Consider the following 24,999-nt stretch of genomic DNA (forward strand, 5'->3'; position numbering starts at 1 on the left):
GACAATAAATGGAAGTCTTACTAGGCCTGAATGATCAACTTCACGTTGTTTCTCTTAGTAGCATGAAACAAATCTGTTATTTAAATTGTGATTTAACTACAGAGAGCGATCAAAGAACGCTCTCTTTATTTTTTCGGAGCTGTCACACATCGCGAGTATATCTGCACACTTGCCATAACTGCCGTTACAATGAATGACGCTGTTATGCTGCACAACAAAGCTCTTACTGTATTCATGTGGTGTATTCATGTGTTAGTTGTGGTGAAAGCATTTTGTGAGAGAAAACATGTTGCAATAATGACGAGATCACTGCATTCACGCGATAAACAGACTCTGTCTATTCAATGCTCATCACTGCAGTCTTTCATGTGATGGGAAAAGATCGAAAAAATAATGATATAATCAACACTTCCACGATTCGTTAATCTCGACAGCTGTAATAGTAACAAAATATATATATATTTGAGAGAGGTTCCACATTTCGAATGCAAAGAAGTCAGCCAATCACAACAGTTGTCGTTTACTCGGAGTCTCACAGCAGACACGCCCCTTCAAACAGAGCATTCAAGCCAGAGGGCTAATATCAGGATATAAAAATGCTTTTTATTTCTAAATTTTAAATGTAAAAATCATACTAACAATATAAGTACACCTCAGGAAACATTAAAAAAAGCATTTAAAAAAAGAAAATAATCCATGTCATGGGACCTTTAAGCTAAGAGTAAGGGCGGGGTTGACATTGTTGATGTTAGGCCTGAACCCTAGGCCTGAATGGCCTTAGGTTTCTCCTTGTTGATGGAATACAGCAACCTCTCTGAAATACTTAGTTTTGATTGGTTAGTGGTTGCATTCTGTTGTCAAATGTTTGTGTCGTGACAACTAAACTAATTTTAAATTAATTGTAATGCTGCTTTCACATGTTTCTGCAATCAGATTCTTCTCACATGTAAAATTATTTATTTATTTTTTATTATTATTATTATTTATTATTACTTTAAAAATAATACATATTAATAACATTATACTATTACAATATTTTGGCCAGTAAATAATAATTGTCTAATACTAAAATCATTCTAAATAAATATAAAATAAAACAAAAAGAAAAGAAAAGAACAGTTTTAAAATGCTACAACTGAATCTTGGATTTACAACAATAATCTATTTATAGTATTGCTATTTGTTATTGATGGAAAAAAAAGAATATATATATATATATATATATATATATATATATATATATATATATATATATATATATATATATATATATATATATAATAACAAAAATTAATTTTAATATTTAATTTTGTCATAATGAGTCCCTTTGGAAATTTTCTGAGGCCGTCTAATGGGCACGGGCCTCAAAAAAAAAAAAAAAAAAAAAAAACAAGCAAAAAAAAATGAATTTAAACTAACAGATGAGAAATTTGGGGTTTTGATGTATTGTGCAGCCAATCCAGTCATTACTGCACAATAAAACTATTTGGGGTGGTTGACTGAGTTTATTTTGTGATGGCAGAGAGTGAGTTATCTGTTTTCAGTCATGAACTCGTGCTCTAGGGAAAGTCCTGCAAGTGTGAAAATTCATTTGAGGTTATTTATGGGACTCCGTCTGTCTCCTAAAAATAACCTTAAACAAAAGCATAACTAACAGCTACACCACCTCTGCTGACACTTCTATAGCTGACCAGTTTTCCACAGCCTCTAATTCTGAATGCACACAGCTATCCATCAATGCTTCGTTGTGTACGTCCGTGTCTCGCCTGGATTTGTGATATGTGTATGACTCTGTCAGGCTCTGTCAGTGAGCGTGTATGGATTACTGACCCTCTGTGTGTGTTTGTTGGCTCGTCTCCATGGAATTCTGGCTGGGATGCTCAAGCATGCTGATATATCTAGATATGGGAAAGAAAGTCTTCATCTCATTCCCACAATCCCTTGGAACAGACATGATCTCAGAGTTGTAGTTCCAGCACTAGCCAAGGGTCAAAGGTCAACTGTAGACACAAGTCTATTGTATCTGTGGAGGCATGGAAGTAGGATCAGAAAATAGTATAAGGGATGATATAGTGAGTGAGGGAGGGAGGGAGAGAGAGAGATGGATAGAGAGAGGTGGAGCGACAAAGATGGAAAGGGTGGGCGAGCAGGGGGAGGGATGGAGGGAGAGATACAGGCAGGGAAAATGTCCCAGATTCCCATGGAGTTTATTAAACACTGAAACTAAGAGTCGATCGACTGCAGTCAGCTGTGTAACTGACAAGACGCTGAACAGAGAGACAAATTCAATCAGGGAATATTTACCAGCAAAGACAAGAGCAACAAGATTCTGGGAAACTTGGCAAAAGAGGACATCCAGGTTGTTTTGTATCTTCAAGAAGGCTGAAGAAACAGGAAAAGGTTGTTTCCTGAGGGCCTGCTTGGACTTTGTATGGACGTGAGCGGTAGAGATGTACTTGTACAAAGCCACTTGCCCTGATATCCCTACTCCAAAGCAGAAGGGTGGGCAAAAGGAGAGGGGTCAGAGCCGCTGCGGCAAGCAGAACGCCGGAGGGAAACTTTATCCTCCACTCGTGTGCCTGCGTTCCAACTCTCAGGTAGAACTAAAACATCTGGAGGAGTTCCTCAACGTACACACACTCTCATTACAGGATTCTGTCCGAGCCAGGACTGGCATGGCCTACAGGTACACACTGAGTAAAGCACAAAGAGACGTGTACATGCACACAAGAACAATTCAGTATGTCATTTCATTTCTAGATTTTCTGATCCTGTGTTTGGGTTCGGTATTTCAGTTTATTTGTTGTATCTTGTCCTTCTAAATTTTAGAATCATTCCTCTTTGACAGTTGTTGTTAAATGAACTTATCAAAAACAAAGAAGTACCAAGAGTGGGAGGAAAGAGTCTTTTAAAAACTCCTGTGACGTGCTGTTCCTCTTTTCGCCCACATGTGGATGTATATTGTGTTCTCCTCTGAGTGACGTTGCCAGATACCAGAGGAGGAGGAAGATGTTTCCATTGTTCTCATTTGCGCTCATTACCGTTCTGCACGTTTCTTATTATCTCCCACAGGGAAATCAGGAACATTGGTTGCCCCAGATCAAAAGCTCTGATTTCTGCTCATAATTTTGTCATTTAGATTTATGTATTTAGTGTGCGCTTTTATCCAAAGAGACTAACAGAAGAAAAATACTGCAACAAAAGGGATTCATCCTAGGAGATAGCAACTTAAGATCTGCAGTGGTTTTAGAGCTCCTCAGAAAAGTAAAATCATTGCTGTAGTCTGTTCTAGAAGTGACAAGACACTACACAAGTAATTGTGGGGAATGGTTCGATTTCCCTGATGTGGTATTGCACAAATCTGGTTTTTGTGATGTGGTCCATGATTTACAGCTGGTTGTCAATGTCAAAATGTTCCTGGCTGAGCTGGATGGGGTTAGAGAAGGCTGGAGAGCCAATAATAAAGGATTTGCACTAGCTTTTATTAGTCTATTCATTTACTAGTGGTTTGCTTTATGGTTTTGGCTCTCCATAACAGTGTGTTCTCTGGGGTGTATTCGTGGAAGCGGTCCCCATGGGTCACGCTGCTGGAAAACCAGTGACATCATGAGGCAGTTTTGCCATACACGTGTTTCGGACAAATGGGCAACATCCCATATCCCAATATCATGCTGATTTGTTTTGGACTTGAAGACGTAGGAAGTAGACATATGGCCAAAGTTAATGTCAAGTAAGAATCTGACATAGGGCTGCTCTACTTTCAAATAACATATGGTGCCTTAACAGGGCTTGAGGGCATATTGGTTCAATGACAGTTCAGTGTATTGGAGTGGACTGTAAACTGTCTATTGCACTCTTTTGAGCTGCATGAAGGTCATTTATCATAACTTTCTCTCTTTCTCTTTGATTTAAAAGTTATCTTTACACACAAATAAGCATGGATACTGCTCAATGACAACAGTAAAACAGAAGTAAGCTTGGTTTCGGGGTACACTTTATTTTAAGGTGTTCTTGTTACATTGTAATTATACATTTAAGTACTGAGTAATAATAATTAACTACATGCACTTACTATATGGATAGGGTTAGGATAAGGGTTTGGTTTAGGGTTATTTGCATGTAATTATGCATCATTTTTACTGTTATTATAATAGTAAGTACATGTAACGTAACAAGGACACCTTAGAACAAAGTGTTACCTGGTTTCATATAAATGTTTTGCATTTATTTTGTCATGATGTAACCAAGTAAAAAGAAAACAGTTTCCTTAGACCTTGAAAAAATGCAAATACAAATAATTATTATAATTTTATCATTTATCAATGTTTTTATTTAATTGTGATTTTTGATTCATGAAAATAATTAATGTTTTAGGAGTTGCACCATTAGACATTTTACATGACTTGTAAGAGTGTGCATGATAAAAATCAATGTATATATATTTTTAAATTTAGCTTTAAAAAGTTCTTCAAAATGTACTATTTTTATTCATATTGGTTTTCATAGAAAACATTACATTTAAAATGTAATTTGGGGTTCCTTATACCTTGAATATAAGTAAGTGTACACCTCTTAATCATTAAAAAACTATATATTATTTTTATTCAAAATGTTTTGAACAAATATTATTAACTACTATTTCATACATATATTGAATTATTTTAAGATGCTCCATATGGCATTTTACAAACTGACTTACAAACTAACTTTGCTTTGTCATAAAGGCAGCGGAAAAATAAAATGGTTTGCCAAACTACTTTATTAGGTTTGATATCAAGACTAGTTTTAATATCAAGTTTTATCATCCTGAAGTTTTACATTAGCTTCAACAAAAACATTTAAATTAATTTTAATTCAGAAATGAAAAGAAAAAAAAATGTTTATTATAGAAGAGGTGTAGTTTAAGTTGTTATATGTATACATTTTTTTGTACCTTTGAATACATACATAGACAGGAAAGAAAAAATGTGGGCCACACCCCAGTGGCTTGTGACACTGAGAGTTACATCCAGGCATGTGACCCAGGCCACCAGAGCATCGTGGTATGTCAGTCAGTGACATGTTGTCATGAACTCAAACCCAATAAATCCAATGACCTCATCCTGTTGCACCGTAGCAACTGCACGTTGATGCCTGGAAACAGTTCCATAGGGGGGGTCACAGTGCACTTGTAGCTTGTTATGTAACTTCAAGGCATCTCTGATCCACAACAGTAACAGAAATTGAAGCTTTTACAGTCTCCGGTGGCTGCCAAGTGCAGTGATTTACATCCTGGTGCAATGCAAAGGCCTTTTGGAAAAAAAACTTTTATAGTACATAACCATAACATCTACTACATGTTGTACATTTGTGGGCCAGCGTGGTGTTGTTAAATACACTTTTATGGACAAGTAGCACTTGTTGATTAATATCTGTTTGTCAGCTGAGGAATTGCACAGCATAATATTGACTGGAAAGAATTTTAGGGCATAATCTATTTGATCTATTTTCTGTCATTGCTTTCTTTGTTCATTTATTTACGATCCTGCATTCTGCTCACGGCGCTGGGTTGTAATTGCAGTTCAGTTGCAGTTTCTGTCTCACTTATGGTTCTGACAGATTAGTCAAGAAGACATTTATGGTGGGATGTTATTGCTTGTGTTTTACTACAATGTGTCATTAAATAAAGGTGACTTGTCTGGTCTTATTTTCATCAAGAAAAAAAAAGAGGCTCCACCAGATACACAGACCCTCTGTTGTTTTGTGTTCCAATGGTTCTCAAATGATCGTATGTTGTGGCCTATTTTGTCATTTTGGAGATCAAAAATAGATTTTTGGTCTTACTGTGCCTGTCCACATAATACCTTTGCCATATGCATACACACGTAGTGAAACAAAAGAAATCGTTTTATATAACCTCTCTGCACTCTCTCTGGAGATTAAATTTCTTCCTGGTCTTGCACGTTCCTTTAAAGCAATAGTTTTAAACCAAAAATAGAAATCTGCTGAAAATGTATTCACACTCAGTCCAACTAAGATGTTGATGAATTTGGTTAGCTTTACAGCATTACTCTGCATTGAATGGGTGCCGTCAGAATGAGAGCTGATAAATCCATCACAATAATCAATAAGTAATCCACACAACTCTATCTTGTTAAGTGAAAAGATGGATGTTTATAAGAACAAATACATAATTAAGGTGTTTTAACTTTGTGCTGTTTTCACATGTACAGTAAACGGTGGATGATCTGTGCATATTTCTCTCCTGATTCAGATGAGACTTTTTCTCAGGAAAAAGCAATATTATGGATAGAAGACTTTTTAGCAGGAAGCAAAGGTTTGAAGTAAAAAAAAAAAAACCCCTGATGGTTTTGTTTATTTCTACCATACAGCTTTTTACTTCACAAGAGGTTTATTATCTATGTTTCCATCCAATGATCTGAATTCAATTTATGCGCAAAACTGGAATATCACATAAAACATTTGCAAATAAAGCACTGTTTCCATACAACGAGTAAAAGAGAACAAAATTTTCACTTCCTGATAAACTGGCACTAAATATCACTAAGAAAAGCCACTGAATATAATAATTATGATAAAGCACTTGCGCATCAGAGCAAGCAGACGGAACACGGTAAATGCTGTCATTGCTTTCGGAGGTATATGCTGCTGTTTGGGAACACAGTCTTGTAATACAATTATACAGAAATACTTTGACGACAGACTTTGCTCAGGCATTTCAGAATGGCCGTAACAACATATAGATGCAGTGAACAAGAACGGTCCACTTTTTAGTCAAGTTATCTCATCTCATAGCGCAAAGTTAAACAACTTTTTCAATGCCCATCAGGAAACGTGTTTTCATCGCAGTTTATGCACATTTTTGTTTATCAGATAAAAAGTTGATCCTACTCAGATGTGCGTAAGTTTTTTATGCACATTTTTTAAACTAATGCGCATCTTGGTGTTTCCATCCAGCATTTTTACTGCGATATTCCAAAATGCGCCTAAAAATAGGTGGATGGAAACATAGCTTGAGATGAACTGGAATTTTGTGGATTATGGTGATGTTGTTATCAGCTGTATGAACTCTCATTCTGATGGCACCCATTCACTGCAGTGGATCCATGGGTGAGCAAGTGATGTAATGCTAAATTTCTCTACAAACTCATATACATCTTGGATGGCCTAAGGGTGTGTACATATTCATTTTTCGGTTAACTATTCGTTTAAGACTGTTTATCACAGCCTCAGCACAAACGGCTTTAAATGGGCCAGTTTCGAAATCACCAAGAAAGTGCCAGTCACTGATCATTTATTCATCCTGGAAAGCTGATAAATGATTGAGGAACGATCACCAGGTGTCCCCATTAAATACTTAATTGCCTTTGCAATTAGATAAGGGATAAACCTTTGACACTACGTCACTCTGCGCCCCTGTGTCTCATAGAGGTCTAAAGGGAGAAGCAGGGTCACACAGACAGAATAGTATCAATCCTGCCCGTTCAGACAAGACAGCAAAAAAACACATTACTTGTTTAGACTGATTAGGAGTTCTTTGTCATAATTAATTGGTTCATGAAATAATTTGTGTGTAATTTGGGGTTTCTGGATTTGGGATATTTCACGGGTTGGCCTTAAAAGGTGTTGTTTGGAATTGATGTGCCCCTAGCAGCAACAACCTGAATTGTAAAAATAATCCGAACAGTTTACCTAAACCCTCCCCCCCAACATCTTCCATTGTCACAGCCAAACTCATGCCATTGGTTTGGCCAGAAGTTTACATGTCGGGCCGCTAAAGCAAACTAAAGGCAGCTGTCTGGCCTCCTCACTGCCCAGACAGTTATTTATTAGTTATTACTTAACTGGCAGCATTTGAAGACACAATTTAAGGGAATTGATTTCAGATTGCTTTGCAAGACACCATAATGTAACCTCTAATGATTTAAAACAAATTCAAGTGAGCTTTTAGAGATAACCAAGTTAATATTTAATGACTGTAATGCTTATTACCTGCTAGAAATTGAATAGCAAGTTGGAGTCAATGGATCTGAATGTACATTAATGACTTCCTCTTCATACTGCCTGAGAATGATTTATAGTTGTCTCTATACATTAAATATAAAATAATATATAATGAATACAGTTAGTACAGTAGCTTTTCAAAATGTTAAGTTTAAAAATTAATAAGAAAATACATCTGTATATCGGCACTGATATCCTTGTGGGTAGCATGCCGAAATATGGTGCAGTTGTGCTTCGGATGTCCTACATCGTGGACCTTTCCTGTTCCTACCCCCCATCTCTCTCTCCCACTCACTTTCTGTCATATCTATACTGTCCTGTCATAGAAAAATGCAAAAACGGCAAAAGAAAAGCAAATACATTTGGTATAGATGACCATAGCATATAGATGCTGCACACCATGGGCGAGGCTAGCCCCTATAAAGGAGCTCAGCACCCCTAAAACTTGGAGTGAGAAATGTTGTTATTCTAAAAGTTTTGTTCGTCTTTTACACGGTCAAATAATGTCCAAAACATACTCCGTAGTTTGTGGGTGTTAATGAGGAAAATGAAAACATCCCCGCATAGCAAATGGTGTCATCCTCTTCTCTTCTTCTACTTCTCCTCTGTACCTGCACCGCTCAGCACGACCGTCATCCAGCGCGAAACACACGCAGAGTGAGAACCCGTGATGTAGTGTTGTGATCGGTTATGATGCAACTAAGTTCCGAAACCATATCGGTGAATACTGGAGTCAGTATCCTGAACCACCATGGTGGTTCTATACATCTATAATCTATGGTACATCTATAATAAGTGTTTATTTTCGGACTATTTTAGTCCGGCGGGTCCCCGCCGCTGTGGAGTAGCTCAGGACCTGGGTGACTCGTCCATAGTCATAAACGGAGAGAAGTGACGCCGGTTACAATGTTCTTCCGCAAGACGCATGCAGTTCTGTTTATTAACTGCTAGAGCGTGAAACAAAAACAGAAGCGCGACAAATAAACTGCGTACCTGTGTAGTGCGTACGTGTGTCTCTGTTGTTAAAGTTTATCGTTAATTTAATACTCGGGAGTCATGTAAACATGACGTCACGTGCGTCTTTTCTCGTCAGTCGTAATGGAAACATGAAGCCCTGGCGTTTTGAGTGAAAACAAACGACGTATCACTGAAAACACTCACTGTGGCTTTTTAAAAGAATTGTTATTAATTCCTAGATTTATATCTGTTATTTTTCAGTTGTGGCTGACTATCAAACTAGACAATAAAAGAAAGTTTCATGTTTTTCTTTTGCTGTATTTATTCATTCATCACACACAGGATTTAACCTGAACCAGGCTTAACTCCTGAACTCCTAGCATTACTCTCTCTCTCTCTCTCTCTCTCTCTCTCTCTCTCTCTCTCTGTGTGTGTGTGTGTGTGTGTGGCAGTGAGCAATGGACATACGACAATTCTTTAAAAGAAAAAAGACCTCTGTCTTGTTTTTTTTTCTGCTGAAAAGAGTTAAGTTAAAGTAACAGATAATGCAAACCCTCTGCTGTTGTATCAAATTACTTATCTAGTCAATGGTCCCCTGCTTTTATTTTTTATTTATTTATTTCAAACTCACAAGCTTCTCTTGTGAAAGGAATTTGTCATTTAAAAAAGTTTCTAAGCCCAATAATAATAATAAAAAAAGACATTTAAAATGACTCTTGATATGAAGCTTGTTTATTATTATTTATTGATGACATATTGGTTTATGAAAGTTCAGACAGGCGTGCATCCAGATATGTTAGAGATGGCCATTTGTAAATAATTTACAGAAGATGAATTATATTTTGTTGTCCAAGTACCTGTTACTTTGTTCAATGACAATAAAGTTGAATCTAATGTAACCAATCTGATGACTGTTGATACAAAAGGAGGCACATGGAGTTAACGGTCAGGAAAACCAGCTGAGTGAAGAAGGTTTTGTGTTTGTTACAGGGGGCTGTCTGTGTGAACTCTCACAATTAAGCTGTTGTTTTGAAAAGGTCTCAAAAAAAGAATTTTTTTTGGAGTTAGTTGAATCAATGTTAAAATTATAAAGTTATTTTTCAATAGACATATTTTTTGTTTTCGTATGAAAAGAGGGTGGGTGGAGGCATTGGGGCTCATTGGGTGCTCAGCACCCCTAAAGCTCTGACCCTAGAATCGCCCCTGCTGCACACAATAATGTACAGTACAGTGTGACCAGTGTAGTTTAATTAGCAAACAAATTATTATTTGAACCAGTTTTTTTATAAGTAAATCATAAACATACTGTACAGAGCGACCAGAGCAGTCTGATTCACAATTTTTTTTTTCTTTTGGAGCAAGTGATTTGAATTAATTATTCAAATAAACTCGTCTATTAAATATATAACAATTGAACCATATAATTTAATTCATATTTCTGTAATTTACAGTGGTAAAGTAGACATTATACCACAGCTGCATTATAACACACATTTACTACAAATGAGTCAGAATCAAATCAATATCAAATTGTGACTAGAATATTAAATCAAATGTGTGAAACAACACTACTATTAAAAAATAAAAAAAAAATGTCTTGACACATTAAATTGGTCAACAATTGCAAAAATATATTTATAATGGTACAACAGATTTCTGTTTCAAAAAAAATAAAAATTTAAAAGATTTAAAAATTATTTTTTACAACTTTTAGAGAATCCTTTATCAAGCTTTCCACAAAAACATTAAGCAGCATGACTGATTTTTTAAATAAATGCTTTGGTGAGCATAAGATACTTCTTTGAAAAACGTATCGACCTCATACTTTTGAACAGTATGAGTATTCTCGCATCCACACTGTTTAGACTGAATGAAGTGAGCAAAGGATATTGTATAAAGAATCCTTAATAACGTGATTAGATAGCACTGTCTTTGTCCACTAACAATGCAGACTAGATGTTATTTAGTAGGCAATGGTGTTGGTGTGACGCTAACAATGGAGGACAGGAGGCAGATGCAAGTAAAGGTAGTTTATTGACAGGAGTTGTGATGGATGAATGCTGGTGAGTGACGCAGGAACCACGATGGCAGCACAGACAGGTGGGTAGGTGATTTGAGTGCGTTGGTAGAGATGACGGTGGTGGTAGATCGGTGATCCGTGGTGATAATCCGTGAGTGACTGTGATAATCCAAAGTAGACCGAACAGGAAACAGGGCAAGGACAGGAACACAGGAGCACGAACAGACATCAACACATGGACCTCAAACAACGATCTGACAAACAGGAGACGAAAGACAGGGCGTTATATAGGCGGTTGGAATGAGATGCACCTGCCGCTGATCAGGCGATCAGTGGCCACACCCACATGAACCAATCAACATGACATAACATGACTACAGCTGGAGACGGTGCGTTCACGAACCGTGACAGTACCCCTCCTCCTAAGGACGCCTCCTGGCGTCCCCAGAATCTCTTACCTGTCGATTGTAATCATCGATAAGGGAGTGATCCAGGATGTCCCTGGCAGGTACCCAACTTCTCTCCTCCGGACCGTAACCCTCCCAGTCCACCAAGTACTGAAATCCGCGTCCCCTCCTTCTAGAGTCCAGAATACGATTTACCAAATAGGTGGTCTCCCCATCTACGAGACGCGGCGGGGGAGGGACCGGGGTAGGCGGATTAATGGGAGAATGAAATACGGGCTTAATTTTGGACACATGAAAGGCGGGATGAATTCTCCTGTACGTAGGAGGGAGTTTAAGGCGGACTGCCACCGGACTAATGATTTTGGTGACAGTAAACGGGCCAATAAATTTGGGAGCCAATTTATTAGATACGGACCGGAGAGGAATATTCTTGGTTGAAAGCCACACCTTTTGACCCACGACGTATACGGGAGGCCTAGACCGGTGGCGATCGGCCTTGGCCTTGGTGCGCGCCCCCGCTTGGAGTAGAGTCTCACGGGCTCTGGTCCAAGTGCGGTGGCACCTCTGGACGAAGGCGTGAGCGGAGGGAACCGCAACTTCGGATTCCATACTGGGAAAAATAGGTGGCTGGTAACCTACACTACACTCAAAAGGAGATAGGCCCGTAGCTGATACTGGTAAGGTATTGTGGGCGTACTCCACCATAGACAATTGTTGGCTCCAGGAGGAAGGATTCTTGGAGACCAAACATCGCAACACCCTTTCCAAATCTTGGTTGGCTCTCTCGGTTTGACCATTGCTCTGGGGGTGAAACCCTGAGGACAGACTTACAGTCGCTCCCAGTAGTCTACAGAATTCTTGCCAAAATTTAGCCACAAATTGGGGTCCCCTGTCGGAAACCACGTCTATCGGGAGGCCATGTAAACGAAAGACGTGGTCTACGACGGTCAACGCTGTCTCCTTGGCTGAGGGTAATTTGGGCAAGGGAATAAAGTGGGCCGCCTTCGAGAACCGGTCCACCACGGTTAAAACTACCGTGTTTCCCTGGGAGGGTGGGAGGGCGGTAATAAAATCTAGAGCGATGTGGGACCAGGGTCTCGAAGGAACCGGCAGCGGTTGGAGTAACCCATCAGGGGGCCGATTGGAAGTCTTACCAGTGGCACAAACCGAGCAAGCCAAAACAAAACTGTGAATGTCGCGAGCCATAAGTGGCCACCAGAATCGTTGCTTGACTAAAAATCTAGTACGGTTAACCCCTGGATGGCAAGCTACATTCGAGCAATGTCCCCACTGGATAACGTTGGACCTTAATCCCTCCGGCACAAATAAACGGTTCGGTGGGCACCCGGGCGGAGGCGTTACCCCTTCTAAGGCCGTTCTGACCTTCGATTCGATCTCCCATGTGAGAGTGGAGACCACTAATGTCTCAGGAAAAATACACTCGGGAGTGGACGGGCGTTCGGAATGGTCAAAAATACGCGACAAAGAATCGGGTTTGATATTTTTGGAACCCGGGCGGTACGAGATAGTAAAGTCAAAACGTCCGAAAAAAAGTGCCCACCGAGCCTGCCTGGAGTTCAACCTCTTGGCGGTGCTAATGTACTCTAAATTCTTGTGGTCAGTCCATACTATAAAAGGAACCCCCGATCCCTCTAACCAGTGTCGCCATTCCTCTAATGCCATCTTGACTGCCAACAATTCTCGGTTACCAATATCATAATTTCGTTCAGCCGGAGATAAACGATATGAAAAATACGCGCAAGGGTGGACCTTGTCGTCTAAGGGAGAACGTTGAGATAACACCGCTCCTACCCCCACCTCTGATGCGTCAACCTCCACCACGAACTGACGTGTAGGGTCAGGGGTAATCAGAATAGGGGCTGAAATGAAACGGCTCTTCAGTTTGGCAAACACAGCCTCAGCTGTGTCCGACCACCTGAACGCAGTCTTGGCGGAGGTCAAGGCGGTCAGAGGTGCGGCTAGTTGGCTGAAGTTGCGAATAAAACGCCGGTAGAAGTTAGCGAACCCCAGAAACCTCTGTAGGGCCTTACGGGAATCTGGGCTTGGCCATTCTACCACAGCCTTAACCTTCTCGGGATCCATGCGTATTCCCTCAGTCGACACGATATACCCCAAAAATGGAATTGACTGTGCATGAAATTCGCATTTCTCCGCCTTGACAAAAAGCCCATTCTCTAGCAACCTCTGAAGCACTCGTTGGACGTGCTGCACATGTTCCTGGAGAGAAGAAGAAAAAATCAATATGTCGTCCAGGTAGACATAAATGAACTGATCGATCATATCTCGCAGCACGTCGTTGACAAGTGCCTGGAAGACCGCTGGGGAGTTGGAGAGCCCAAAGGGCATAACCAAGTATTCAAAGTGCCCTCTGGGGGTGTTAAAAGCGGTCTTCCATTCATCCCCCTCCCTGATCCGAACCAAATGATACGCATTGCGTAAGTCCAGTTTTGTGAAAATTGACGCTCCCTGCAACCTCTCGAAGGCCGAAGACATCAACGGCAAAGGATAAGTATTCTTTACCGTGATGTTGTTCAGTCCCCGGTAATCAATACAAGGTCGCAGAGATCCGTCCTTCTTTCCCACAAAAAAGAACCCCGCCCCCGCAGGAGAAGAGGAAGGGCGGATGAATTTAGAAGCTAGAGAATCAGAAATATATTTCTCCATAGCCTCCCTCTCTGGAACAGAAAGTGAATAGAGTTTGCCCTTAGGCGGAGACTTACCTGATAGTAAATCTATGGCACAGTCGTAAGGACGATGCGGAGGAAGAGAAGCAGCCCGAGACTTACTGAACACTTCCTTCAGATGGAGGTACTCAGCGGGCACGTTAGACAAATCCACCGCCTCCTCCTGCAACACAGACACAGACACAGACGGACAGGCAGACACTAGACAAGACTCATGACATCTTTTACACCAAGACAAAACGGAGTTAGAGAGCCAGTCAATGCTAGGGTTGTGGAGGAGGAGCCAAGGGTGTCCGAGGACAATGGGTGCCAGGGGAGAGTCAAGGATGTGAAAAGAGATGGTCTCAGAGTGATTGCCAGAGGTGATGAGTGTAATGTCTTCAGTGATGTATGATATGGTGGGAAGTTGCTGACCAGTGAGGGCGTGAACCGTGATGTGGTGCGGAAGAGGTCTGAGGGGAATGTGGAGCTTGTGGGCTAATGTGCTGTCCATGAAGTTACCCTCAGCCCCGGAATCCAGTAGTGCCTGACAGTGATGTGTCTGTGCTGACCACCGCAGCCATACCGGGAGGAGCGTAGAAGATGATGGTGATGATGATGATGATGATGATGAGGTCTTCTCGGCGGAGATCCCACCCGATAGTAGCCTCATGCGTACTACCGGGCCTGGCCCTTTTACCGGACAGGCGTGGGCTCGATGTCTGGCTCCCCCGCAGTAAAGGCAAAGGCCCAGGGACCTCCGCCTCTCCTTCTCCTCCCGGGAAAGCCGAGCTCGCCCTACCTGCATGGGCTCGTGATCGTAGACGGGGCTGGCCACGTCCCCGCCGCTGAACCGCACGTCTGCCGGTCCCCTGGATGGGGTGTTGAGTAGCCCCCTCCTCTCCATCCGTGCCAGACGTGCATCGACCCGAAGGGCCAGCTCAATAAGTCCATTGAACGACGGGGGAAGGTCCAGGGCGTAGATCTCCCTCTGGACGCGGTCAGCCAGCCCATGCAGGAACATGTCCCACTGCGCCTCCTCGTTCCAATGGCACTCCGCCGCCAGGGTCCGGAACTCGATGGAATAGTCCGAGACGGATCTCTCGTGCTGGCGTAACTCCGCCAGCCTCCTGGCCGCCTCCCGTCCTGCGGCGGCCCGATCAAAGACCCGTCTCATCTCGGCGGAGAGCGCCTGGAACGAGGCGCAGCAAGGGTCCTGGTTCTCCCACACCGCTGTTCCCCACAATGCCGCCCTCCCAGAGAGCAGGGTCAGAACGAAGGCCACCTTGGCCCTCTCACTGGTGAAGGTTCTAGGCTGGAGGGCAAAATGCATATCACAATGGTTAAGGAAAGCTCTACAATAGTCGGGCTCACCCGAGTACGCTTCCGGAATCGGGAGGCGTGGTTCCGGCTGGGAGGGGACCTCCGATGGGGCTGGTGGAGCAGGCGGTGTGAGTGGCGCAGTGGGAGCTCGTAATAGCTGGAACTGTTGGGTGAGCTCGGACACCTGCGTCACTAAAGCCTGAACCGCGCGACCAGTGTCGTTAAGAGTCCGCTCCTGGGAGTCCATCCTCCGAACACTGGCGCTGAGGAAAACTTCGAGGGAGGAAGGTTGATTACTCGCTGCCTCCATGTTGGTCAGATCGTTCTGTGACGCTAACAATGGAGGACAGGAGGCAGATGCAAGTAAAGGTAGTTTATTGACAGGAGTTGTGATGGATGAATGCTGGTGAGTGACGCAGGAACCACGATGGCAGCACAGACAGGTGGGTAGGTGATTTGAGTGCGTTGGTAGAGATGACGGTGGTGGTAGATCGGTGATCCGTGGTGATAATCCGTGAGTGACTGTGATAATCCAAAGTAGACCGAACAGGAAACAGGGCAAGGACAGGAACACAGGAGCACGAACAGACATCAACACATGGACCTCAAACAACGATCTGACAAACAGGAGACGAAAGACAGGGCGTTATATAGGCGGTTGGAATGAGATGCACCTGCCGCTGATCAGGCGATCAGTGGCCACACCCACATGAACCAATCAACATGACATAACATGACTACAGCTGGAGACGGTGCGTTCACGAACCGTGACAGTTGGAGAAATGTCTGGCAGTGATGTGATCTTGACATCGGGTTTTAAACACAATCAATAATGCAACCGTCAGTTTCAGATCACGTACTCTGTGTCTCTGTTTGCCTATGACTTTCCTCTCTCTCACTCTCTCTCCTGCTCCATGACTCCATGAAATTAGTGCCTATTTTACATAACCCCTGCTGTATTAACCCCAAGCCAGATACACAGACATTATGTAATTCATACTGAGGAGCAGCCAATGCTTATATTTCTCAGTTAAAGATCTCTGTTTGTGGCATTTCTCAATTGTCTTTTTTGTAGCTCATTACTATTGCTATGTTATTAAATCTTTCTCTCAGTGTTTTGACATTCAAACCTCCGTCAGACCAATGCAGTGTGTGATGTGTGTGAATTATTTACCAAACCGTCTGACCATCTCATGATAATTGAGATGTTCACACACCCATGACAATCTAAACGGGTTCACCTCAGGCAAATTGGCCAAGACAGATCCTTCACCGCGGAGACCTGGCGTCAGCTTTCATTGTACAAGTAAATTAGACTTTGGTCTGAAGAAAGCAAGAGAGAGAAAAAAATACTAGACCCCCCCCCCCCCCCCCCAGCCCCTTATCAACATCCATGAAAAGCAATTATTCTTCATAGAGACTCATTAGAATTTGCCTTAATGAGCAGATGGATATTGATGGAGGCATAGGCTGTAATAGTATCCTTTCTAGCTGGGTGGTGATGGCTCTGTGTAGGTGTGTGTTATGGCAAGCACTGTGGTGGGTAAACTTGAGCTCAAACAAGAGTGTAGAGAAAACTGATTATACTCTTGTTCACCAAGAGGGGGCCCTATAACTCTTAGTAGTCAAGCTTTATTTGATAGTCGTTTTACTTTGTTGTTGTGCACATCAGTGTGGTTTTTATAATCAATCTGAGAATGCACCTCATTATACTGTTAGAAATTACATTTTGGTGCACTAAATATTTGTATTGGAAGTTGTACAGATACAATTTTTGGGTGGGTAAGATTGTTTTTGAAAGAAGCCACTATTCTTACAGTGGCTTTTATTTGATTAAAAACAGTGAAAACAGAACTTTTTTAAAGGACTGTTGTGAAATAACTGTTTGCTTATTTAATGTATTTTATAATGTAATTAATTCTAGTGATAGAAAAGCTAAATTCTCAGAAGCCATTAGTAAAGTCTTTAAAGCCACATGATCCTTCAGAAATCATTCTGAAATTATGATTTGGTGCTTGACAAATATTTCTTATTAGCAATGTTGAAAACAGTTGTGCTGCATAATATTATTGTTTTTTTCTTTTTCAGGATTCTTTGATAAACAGAAAGTTAAAAATAACAGCATTTGCAGCATTTTTTAAGTAGATCTTTTATAACAAACATGTCTTAACTGTCACTATTGATTAATTTAATGCATTTTTGTTGAATAAAAGTATTAACTTCTTTAAAAAATGTTCACACTAATGTCATGCATCTAAAAAAAGAAGAGTTAAAGAAAAAGTTTTGGGAAGAGGGAGTGTATATTTATTATGTTTATATAAAGACACACACATACAGTATATATTTAGAAAATATTTTCTTTATGTCAATATAATTTATATATATAAAATTAAATCAAATGTATGCATTTAGCAGACTTACATTGCATTCCGGCTAACAATTTTCTCCTAACATGTGTTCCCTGGGATTCGAACCCCCAACCTTGCACTTGCCAACGAAATGCTCTACAACTTGAGCTACAGGAACACACACACATATATATATATATTTTTTTTCCATAAATATCTACATGCATGTGTGTGTATTTATAAATACATTTATATATACATAATAAATATGCACAGTTCACACACATATATTATATGCACAAAAACTATTTTGGATGCAACTAATTGTGATTAACCATTGCCCAGCACAAAAAAAAAAAAAACTGCATCAAAAGCAGTAAAAAAATAAAAGAAAAAGATTTTCGTTAACTTCGTATAAAAGTTTGGAAATAGACAAAATTAAACTAAAAGTTTATTTCACTTCTGTACACAAAACTAAATTTTATACACAGCGTTACTACAAAATTTTGTAGAAACTTAATTTTCTGTAAAGTTGCTTTGTAACGATTTGTATTGTAAAAAGCGCTATACAAAAAAATTTAATTGAATTGAACTGTTTAGTTTTCAGCCATCTTAGTTTAATGAAAAAAAGCAACCCAAAACTAACTACCAAGAAGAATGACCCAAAATAAATCTAAATCTAAATTGATGTTGTCTGAATCTGTAAAGTTACCTGCTTCATCAACAGATGATACATGACGAGCAATAATTATCGCAACCATGTTGATTTACTGGCAGATTTTTGAAACCATTAAAATATTCGATTAAAGAGTCCCTTTTTTTGAGGAAAACAGCATGAGATCCTCCAGGCATAATGGTTGTCTTGGTATAAGTAGTCCCACCTTTAAATACCATCGTCCAACCATTGCACGTTCCAATTCAGGCCACGAGTCTTATTTGCGTTGGTTTTCACCTTGTAGCAATTCCATAAAGCACAGGAGATTTCTTGCTGTCTGTCTCATCAGTCTTGTACTGCACTTATCCTACTGTCCCGTAAAATGCCTCAGTGTGTGTGCGAGACAGTGACTGTAGCTGTCAGGCCTGAGGGACAAGAGAGAGACAGAGGACAGATGAGAGCATTGCCTTTAAGAGCGCCTGCAGTATTTATGCTGCTGTGAGTCAGGCAGGGAGAGAGGGGAAATATGTATCGCCCACTCACAAACAGACACACACACACACCCACACACACACACACACGGAGCTACTTTATGCTGTCCCACTCTGCATTGCCGTGGCAACGTCACATTGAGCCCTTTCCATCCCCTTTGACAGCACAATCTGTTTCACCCACTCTCCTCTCGTTTTCTCTTACACTCGCTTTCCTCTCTTTCTTTTCCTGTCTGTCAAACATGGACATGTCTTTGTTAGTCTGTGTCAATACAGCTGAGATCCACATACATCTGCAGATGTGTGTATGTGTCTGATATAATAGTGTGGTCTGTGCATTCAAATGCAAGTGTTTGGGGCAAACAGAGGCAAACAGATGGATCCTTATGCAGCTCTCTCGTTCTCCTTCACTAAACATGTAAATATACAATAGGGAATGCTTATGTCCACTCATTATGTGCTTCAGATAGCATTATCTGTGCGTGCAAACATTTTGCCCTGCTCTCTGAACATAGAATACACTTATAATGTTTCTGATTGGATGAGCCGTGTTTGAAGCCATCATATGCACACCTGTGATCACATTCTCTGGTACTATGTGCCAAGCTGCTTGGCAACTGTAAAGAGCCAACAAAATTAGACTGATTAACTATATTACACTGTGGAGTGATTATACTCATATTTATAGTTGCTTAAAATTGCTGCCATTTGTCAAATTGCTGTTGACCATTTTTAGAAGGATGCATTATTGGATATTATATGTTTTATTTATTGCATCAGTTAATATGTAAATGACTGTTCATGCTAATATCCCCTATTTTATTTTTTACAATTAAATTGCCTTTGCCATCATGTAACGCTCACTTAAAGTTAAGGTTCTGTCATGTTAGCAAACCTTCTGCTAAATTTTGCAGGCAAGAAAGGTCCATTGTCATTGACTTTCTTTTGGTCAAATATTCTCATGATCAACTTAAACATTAGCAAAATCTGCAACAGGAACTTTTACTCCCCAAACTATCAACTTTGTGATTGAATTCCTATTGAAATTATTGGATTTTGCATGTGAAATTTTGCAGTGGAAGAGTAAATGACCTCGTACTGGATCACAAAACCAGTCATTAGGGTCAGTTTTTTTAATTATACATACTGAAAGTTAAATAAATAAGCTTTCCATTGATGTATGGTTTGTTAAGATAGGACAATAAAATCACCTTTAAATTTGTCCAAATGAAGTACTTAGCAAATCAAAAATTAAGTTTTTATATATTTACAGTAGGAAATTTACAAAATATCTTCATGGAAAATGATCTTTACTTTATATCCTGATGATTTTTGGCATAAAAGAAAAAAAATATCATTTTGACCAATACAATATATTTTTGGTTATTGCTACAAATATTCCTGTGCTACTTAAGACTGCTTTTGTGGTTCAGGGTCACATATTTAATCTTTAAAAACACTCAAGGGGAAATCGTGGCCTAATGGTTAGAGAGTCGGACTCCCAATCGAAGGGTTGTGAGTTCGAGTCCCGGGCTGGCAGGTATTGTGGGTGGGGGGAGTGCATGTACAGTTCTCTCTCCACCTTCAATACCACGACTTAGGTGCCCTTGAGCAAGGCATCGAACCCCCAACTGCTCCCCGGGTGCCGCAGCATAAATGGCTGCCCACTGCTCCGGGTGTGTGCTCACAGTGTGTGTGTGTGTGTGTGTGTGTTCACTGCTCTGTGTGTGTGCATTTCGGATGGGTTAAATGCAGAGCACAAATTCTGAGTATGGGTCACCATACTTGGCTGAATGTCACTTTCACTTCATTTCACTTCAAAATGTATTATTTTATTTTAATAATGGAATAAATGTAATCATTAGCAAATCTCAAAATGAATACCCATTTTTTATACTGCACATTATAATATTGTAATACCTACATTTATTTGTAGCACCTGAAATTATTGTAGTGTTTTATATTTGAAGTATTTTAGGTTTTATACAGGATACAATAGAATTACAATATTTATAGTCATTTATCTGTTGGCACAAGAAAACGAAATCAAGACTGTGGCCCATGAACAATGTGTAAAAGTGTGTTTATCGTGTTGTATTTATTTGTAAAATGCAGATACAGTCAATACTGTGAGCTGATGGAGTGAAAGTGTTAGTTTTCTGTTTTGTTTGACTGAGGATCTGTTGTGGGCGGTATGGGATGAAAAGCAGTGTTTCCACCCTGCTCTCTCTCTCTCTCTCTCTCTCTCTCTTTCTCTCTCTCTCTCTCTCTCTCTCTCTTTCTTTTGTTATTATGTATGTGTGTGCTTCAGAGTGTGTAGGCTATTGGATGTGAAATGTGCCCTGTAAGTCTGTTCTGTATGTAACTGTATGGTTATTTTTATTTTTTTATTTTTATTTTTTAAAGCCTCTGTTGACATGTAAAGCACCTTTCATTTATCAGCAGCAAATTAAAAGGCAAAGTCAGCAACTGTGCCCTTGATAGTGGACACACACACACATACACAATGTCCCTCTGATGTATGCCAATTTTGCCTTCGGGGATACACAGCTCAACGTGGCCAAACTCTCAAAGACACACTCACATTCTGTAAATTGCACCTCAGTCATTCCAGGCTAGACTTTCATTTATATTTCTTAATAAGTACCTGTTATGAGTTATCGTGCTCTGTCTGTTCAAACACACTCTCTCTATCATTATTACTGCCATGTTCCTTCACGCTCTGTTCATTCCCCTCCTGACTTCCTCTCATTTAGATCACCACAAGACTCCATAGACTTGAAGGTCACCAGAATGCCACAGTAGTTTTGTACACTGTGATAGACAGTTAGCAGGTCACTGTGCACAAGGTCAGCTCTTGTTCTTCTTAGTTTACCTGAGGGTGAACTCTTTCAGCTTATACTGCTATGCAGGGCTCATTTGTAAGCTGTTGATTGAATATATAAAGAGCTTATTTGCAAAAACAGATAGCTCGCTGTTGTTTTTCTTTGATTTAAATCAAGGTTTTTATTTATTTATTTACGTATTTATTTTATTGTTAGTTGGCTGGTCTTTTTTTTTTAGCTTATCAAAATGAACAACTAAGGTTTGATTGAGATGAATTGGAATGCACAATGAAAAAAACATGATTTTTGCAAAACTGTTAACAGTTATCTGTTTTTCCAAATGAACTTTTCTTATATAGAACATTCTTTGTGTGCATTTAATATATGCTTCCACTATAAGTATACTTTTGTCTGAATGTCACGTGTGGGGCTACTGTATGTAGTTTTATATTTTTAGTCTATATATTTTAAATATTATTTATTCTTGTGATGGAACAGCAGAATTTCCAGCTGCCATTTCTACAGTCTTCAGTGTCACATGATGAACATTGAAGTTTTGAAGTTTTCCTGCTTAAAGGGGTCATTTGATGTTGATAAAAATAACAATATTTTGTGTATTTGGTGTAATGAAATGTATTTATGTGGTTTAAGGTTAAAAACACATTATTTTCCACATACTGTACATATTTTTTTCCTCCATGCCCCGCCTTTCTGAAACGAGATTTTGACAATGCTCATCGGTCTGAAAAGTGAGGTGTGCTCTGATTGGCCAGTTATCCAGTGCGTTGTGATTGGCAAAATGCCTCAAGCGTGTTACGAAAATGTTACGCCCCTTATATAGTGTGATATAGTGTCCCGGTCAGAATACCGGCATAACAAGACAAAAACATTAAACCCCATTATAAACAAGGCATTTGTTGCATCCAGTGGGGACATAATTATGGATTATAATGACTTGTACTGTCTTTTTACGTGTTGCATTGCATCACGCCATGTAAACATAAAACCATGTCTGCATTTGTGATCGGAGAAATGACAAACAACAAGCGCTGTTCTACACTGCTCAAAAAGGTTTAAATCATCAGTAGCAAATGGTTTACATATGAAAACGTACTTACAGACTGTGAGTCAGAACAACTGGCATTGTAGTCTACTCCCCAGGATCAGGAAACAGTCCTCCATAAAATGTGCTGCACACATCTGAATGTTTGGGTTGAACTGTTCTGGAACGGTGTTGTAAATACAACTTACTGATTTCTAGTTGTGTCCTCTTTGGGAAGACCAAACAGTGTAGTTTAGCTTTCACAACAAAACAGTGTTTTCACAACATGGCGGCTGCGGTGGAAGCAACAATAAAGTTACGCCTTCTTTCTTTGCGTGGACATTTGTGCGGCGTTATGCAAATATTCCCACATAGTGACATAGACATGTGGGGCGTGTTTAAACGAGGCATTTTAGGGGGCGTGGCTGAGTCTTAACTTTTCTAAAGAACATCTCTTTGGGTTTGAGACTTTAGTCTTTGCAACTTCAGGGATCTTATCTATTCACGAACAGCTTTTAACACTCCAAAGAGAAAGGAAAACTTGAAATCGCATCATATGACCCCTTTAATATTTTTGTGGAAACCGTAATACATTTTTTTGATGAACAGAAAGTTCAAAAGAACAATCTTTTATAACAATTTAAATTGTGTGCCTAGGGCACTCAGAGCTGGTAATGAGAAGTATTTTTTTTATTCTATAAAAGCATGTAGTTCCGTTAACAACAATACCAGATTTACAAAGCAATACATGATGTGCTGAATGTTTTGGGGTTGTGCATCCTAAAGTGAAAAATACCTGATGTGAGAACCTCTCTTTTGAACAATTAACATTATTTTACCACTTTGGGTTATTATACGGTTGTGGTGGTATTGCTGCAGCAGCTCCAGGTGTTGTTTAACCCCCACTCTCTCTTTCTCTATATGCTACAGTACTGTGTGTTCTGTTCCACAGTAATTACACCCGTGAGATTGCTCAGTGAGATCACACACCTCTCATTAGACTTTTACTCATTAGCACTGAAGCGTGTGTAGAACTGAGTGCATGTATGTGAGAAATGATGAGGCTGTGTTTATGTGGGATGCAGGTGACAGTCTTTCTGAATTCAAACATGATGAGTGATACACAGTGTGAAGAGGTCACGCTCTCCAAGCATCTGCCTGTAAGCGCTGTCTTATGTCTGCTAAGTCTGTGGAGAAACACAGTTCTTAATGTATTCAGTTAGAGAGCACAGAAAATTTACCGATCTCTTTTTCATAATCTCACTCTCTTCAAGGCCACTGGACATGATTGTGCATGATTATTTTGCCTTTTTAGCTCGCAAACAAAACACTTCACACCACAATCTCAGCTTTCAGGGAAAAACAATATTTCCACCTGTATGGGATTAGAATCCCGCCAAATGTATTGCAGCCACAGATGGAAAAAAATAATAAGCGAAGATCAAATATTTAAAAACACGTGTAAAATAATAGCAAAACAATTTTTTTATAATAACAAACAGCGCAATCATTGATCAAAAAATAATAAGCGTGAATTGAAAATGTAAACACATTTAAAATTATATTGCACAAAGCTGCATGAAACTCTAACTGCAACTTTTAGAAACGTAAGCGCAGAATGTGGAAACAAGAGCAAAGGGGAAAAGACCACAAGCACACAAATGAATAACATATGAGCAGGAAACCTGGTTTTGTTTGCGATTTGGAAAATTTTTAATTCATGTTTCAGTTTTGTGCAATATAATTTTAAATGTGTTTACATTTTTGATTGACGCTTATTATTTTTTGATCCTTGACTGCGCTGTTTGTTATAAAAAAGAAATCGCATTTTTTTTCGTTTTCTGCATTATTATTTTACACACGTTTTTAAATATTTTATTTATGCTTATTATTTTTCGATCTGTGACTGCCATACATTTGGCGGGATTCTAATCCCATACACCTGCCATCACCTCTGGCCAGGCCTCTAATGCACAACCATTAAATTTCTTAAAAAAAAAAAACATACACTGACATTGTTCATACTGATTTAGTTCTGAAGCAATCTTCTTATTGTCAATGTTGAAAACTGCTGTGTTGCTTACCTTTTTTGTGGAAATCGTGATACTTTTTTTTCAGGTATCTTTTATAAATAGAAACTTCAAAAGAACAGCATTTAAAGTTTTGTAGCATAATAATTTTTTATCAGTTTTTGCTTAATAAAGCATTCATTTAGCTTATATAAAAAACTATATATATATATA

At 39.7% G+C, this 24,999-nt stretch overlaps 1 protein-coding gene across 3 annotated transcripts in view; it reads left to right on the forward strand.

Moving 5' to 3' along the window:
- The window catches only part of LOC132101360 (voltage-gated potassium channel subunit beta-1-like), a 170,429-nt gene that overhangs the window by 11,986 nt on the left and 133,444 nt on the right, over positions 1 to 24,999 (forward strand). The window contains exon 1 of one of the 3 annotated variants that reach the window (XM_059506254.1): positions 2,187 to 2,686. The exons of the other annotated variants lie outside the window; for them this stretch is intronic. Within the exon in view, the coding sequence (XP_059362237.1) occupies positions 2,451 to 2,686 (236 nt within the window). The 5' untranslated portion in view covers positions 2,187 to 2,450. Of the gene's footprint in view, positions 1 to 2,186; positions 2,687 to 24,999 lie in introns of those variants that run through there. 3 annotated transcript variants of the gene reach the window in all.

Source organism: Carassius carassius, chromosome 23, assembly GCF_963082965.1.
Source record: "Carassius carassius chromosome 23, fCarCar2.1, whole genome shotgun sequence".
Taxonomy (NCBI): Eukaryota; Metazoa; Chordata; class Actinopteri; order Cypriniformes; family Cyprinidae; genus Carassius; species Carassius carassius.